This window comes from Eimeria mitis, genomic scaffold, assembly GCF_000499745.2.
Source record: "Eimeria mitis Houghton genomic scaffold, Emh_scaff938, whole genome shotgun sequence".
Taxonomy (NCBI): domain Eukaryota; phylum Apicomplexa; class Conoidasida; order Eucoccidiorida; family Eimeriidae; genus Eimeria; species Eimeria mitis.
This window is the reverse complement of record NW_013576910.1, coordinates 900-2,332: the sequence shown is the minus strand read 5'-3', so window position 1 is coordinate 2,332 and position 1,433 is coordinate 900. Positions and strand designations below refer to the sequence as shown.

The 1,433-nt window shown below is 38.9% G+C and overlaps 1 protein-coding gene across 1 annotated transcript in view; it reads left to right on the top strand.

The window, feature by feature from the left end:
- Positions 1–1,433, top strand: part of EMH_0025720 (uncharacterized protein) — a gene marked incomplete at both ends in the record, with an annotated part of 4,600 nt that overhangs the window by 2,816 nt on the left and 351 nt on the right. The window contains one exon of the mRNA XM_013502485.1: positions 868–1,433. Coding sequence (XP_013357939.1) covers positions 868–1,433 — 566 coding nt within the window. The remainder of the gene's footprint in view (positions 1–867) is intronic.

Below are 1,433 nucleotides of genomic sequence, written 5' to 3'. Positions count from 1 at the left end.
TTTTTTTTTTTTTTTTTTTTTTTTTTTTTTTTTTTTTTTTTTTTTTTAAATACTGCTTGTTCTGCTACAGCATAGGGTTTCCTGTTTATTGTTTATTATTGTTTATTAGGGTTTATGAGGGTTTAGGGTTTATGAGGGTTTATGAGGGTTTACCTTATACTCGCATTTTTTTAAAAGTTTTTTTTTCCCAAGAGCATACAAACGAAGTTTATTGCCGACGCCAGCCAACAACATCCCCCGGAAAGGAGAAAAACACTGCGGGATATCTTCTACTGGGGTCTGTATACACACAAAAAAATATATACATTTTTATTTTTATTTATTTATTTAGTTGTTTATTTATTTATTTAGTTGTTTGTTTAGTTGTTTAGTTTTTGTTTTGTTTTTTTTTGTTTAAAAAAGGAGACAAAAAGAAAAAAAAACGAAAAAAAACGAAAAAAGAGAAAAACACTGCGGGATAGCTTCTACGGGGGTCTGTATACACACAAAACATATATTTATTTATTTTTATTTATTTAGTTATTTATTTATTTATATTTATATTTATATTTATATTTATTATTATATTTAAATTTTTTTGTTTTGTTTTATTTTATTTTATTAAACAAAGAGAAAAGAAAACGAAAAAAGGAGACAGAAAAGGAGACAAACACATAGAATATAATATAATATAATATAATATAATATAATATAATATAATATAATATAATATAATATAATATAATATGGAACTGCTAAACCCTAAACCCTAAACCCTAAACCCTAAACCCTAAACCCTAAACCCTACCGAGTGAAGGAACGTCAGGCGGAAGTTTGTGTCGTATGCATACACCTTAATTGATGCTGCTGCTATCTGCACACCAACAGCAGCAGCAGCAGCAGCAGCAGCAGCAACACATGCAGCAGCAGCAGCAGCAGCAGCAGCAGCAGCACAAGCAGCAGCAGCAGATGAACGACGAGCAGGACAACCACAACACCATCACCACCACCACCACAACCATCACCACCACAACCATCACCACCACCACCATCACCACCACCATCCCCCCCATCACCACCACCACCATCAGCAGCAGCAGCAGCAGCAGCAGCAGCAGCAGCAGCAGCAGCAGCAGCAGCAGCACTATACTTTTTTCGGTGATAGAGTCATGGCGGTGACAGTGCCAACGATGAGCAGCGGGAGGCCTTCAAATTCGCAGCAGCAGCAGCTTATTGCTGCTTCGTCTGTCTCGAAGCTTAGCTTCTCTATTGTTGTTGCCTGCAGCAGCAGCAGCAGCAGCAGCAGCAGCAGATGCAGCAGCAGAAAATGCAGCAGCAGCAGCAGCAGCAACACAAGCAGCAGCAACACCAACGCCAACACCAACACCAGCAGCAGCAGCAGCACCACCACCACCACCAGCACCACCACCACCACCACAAGCACCACCAGCAGC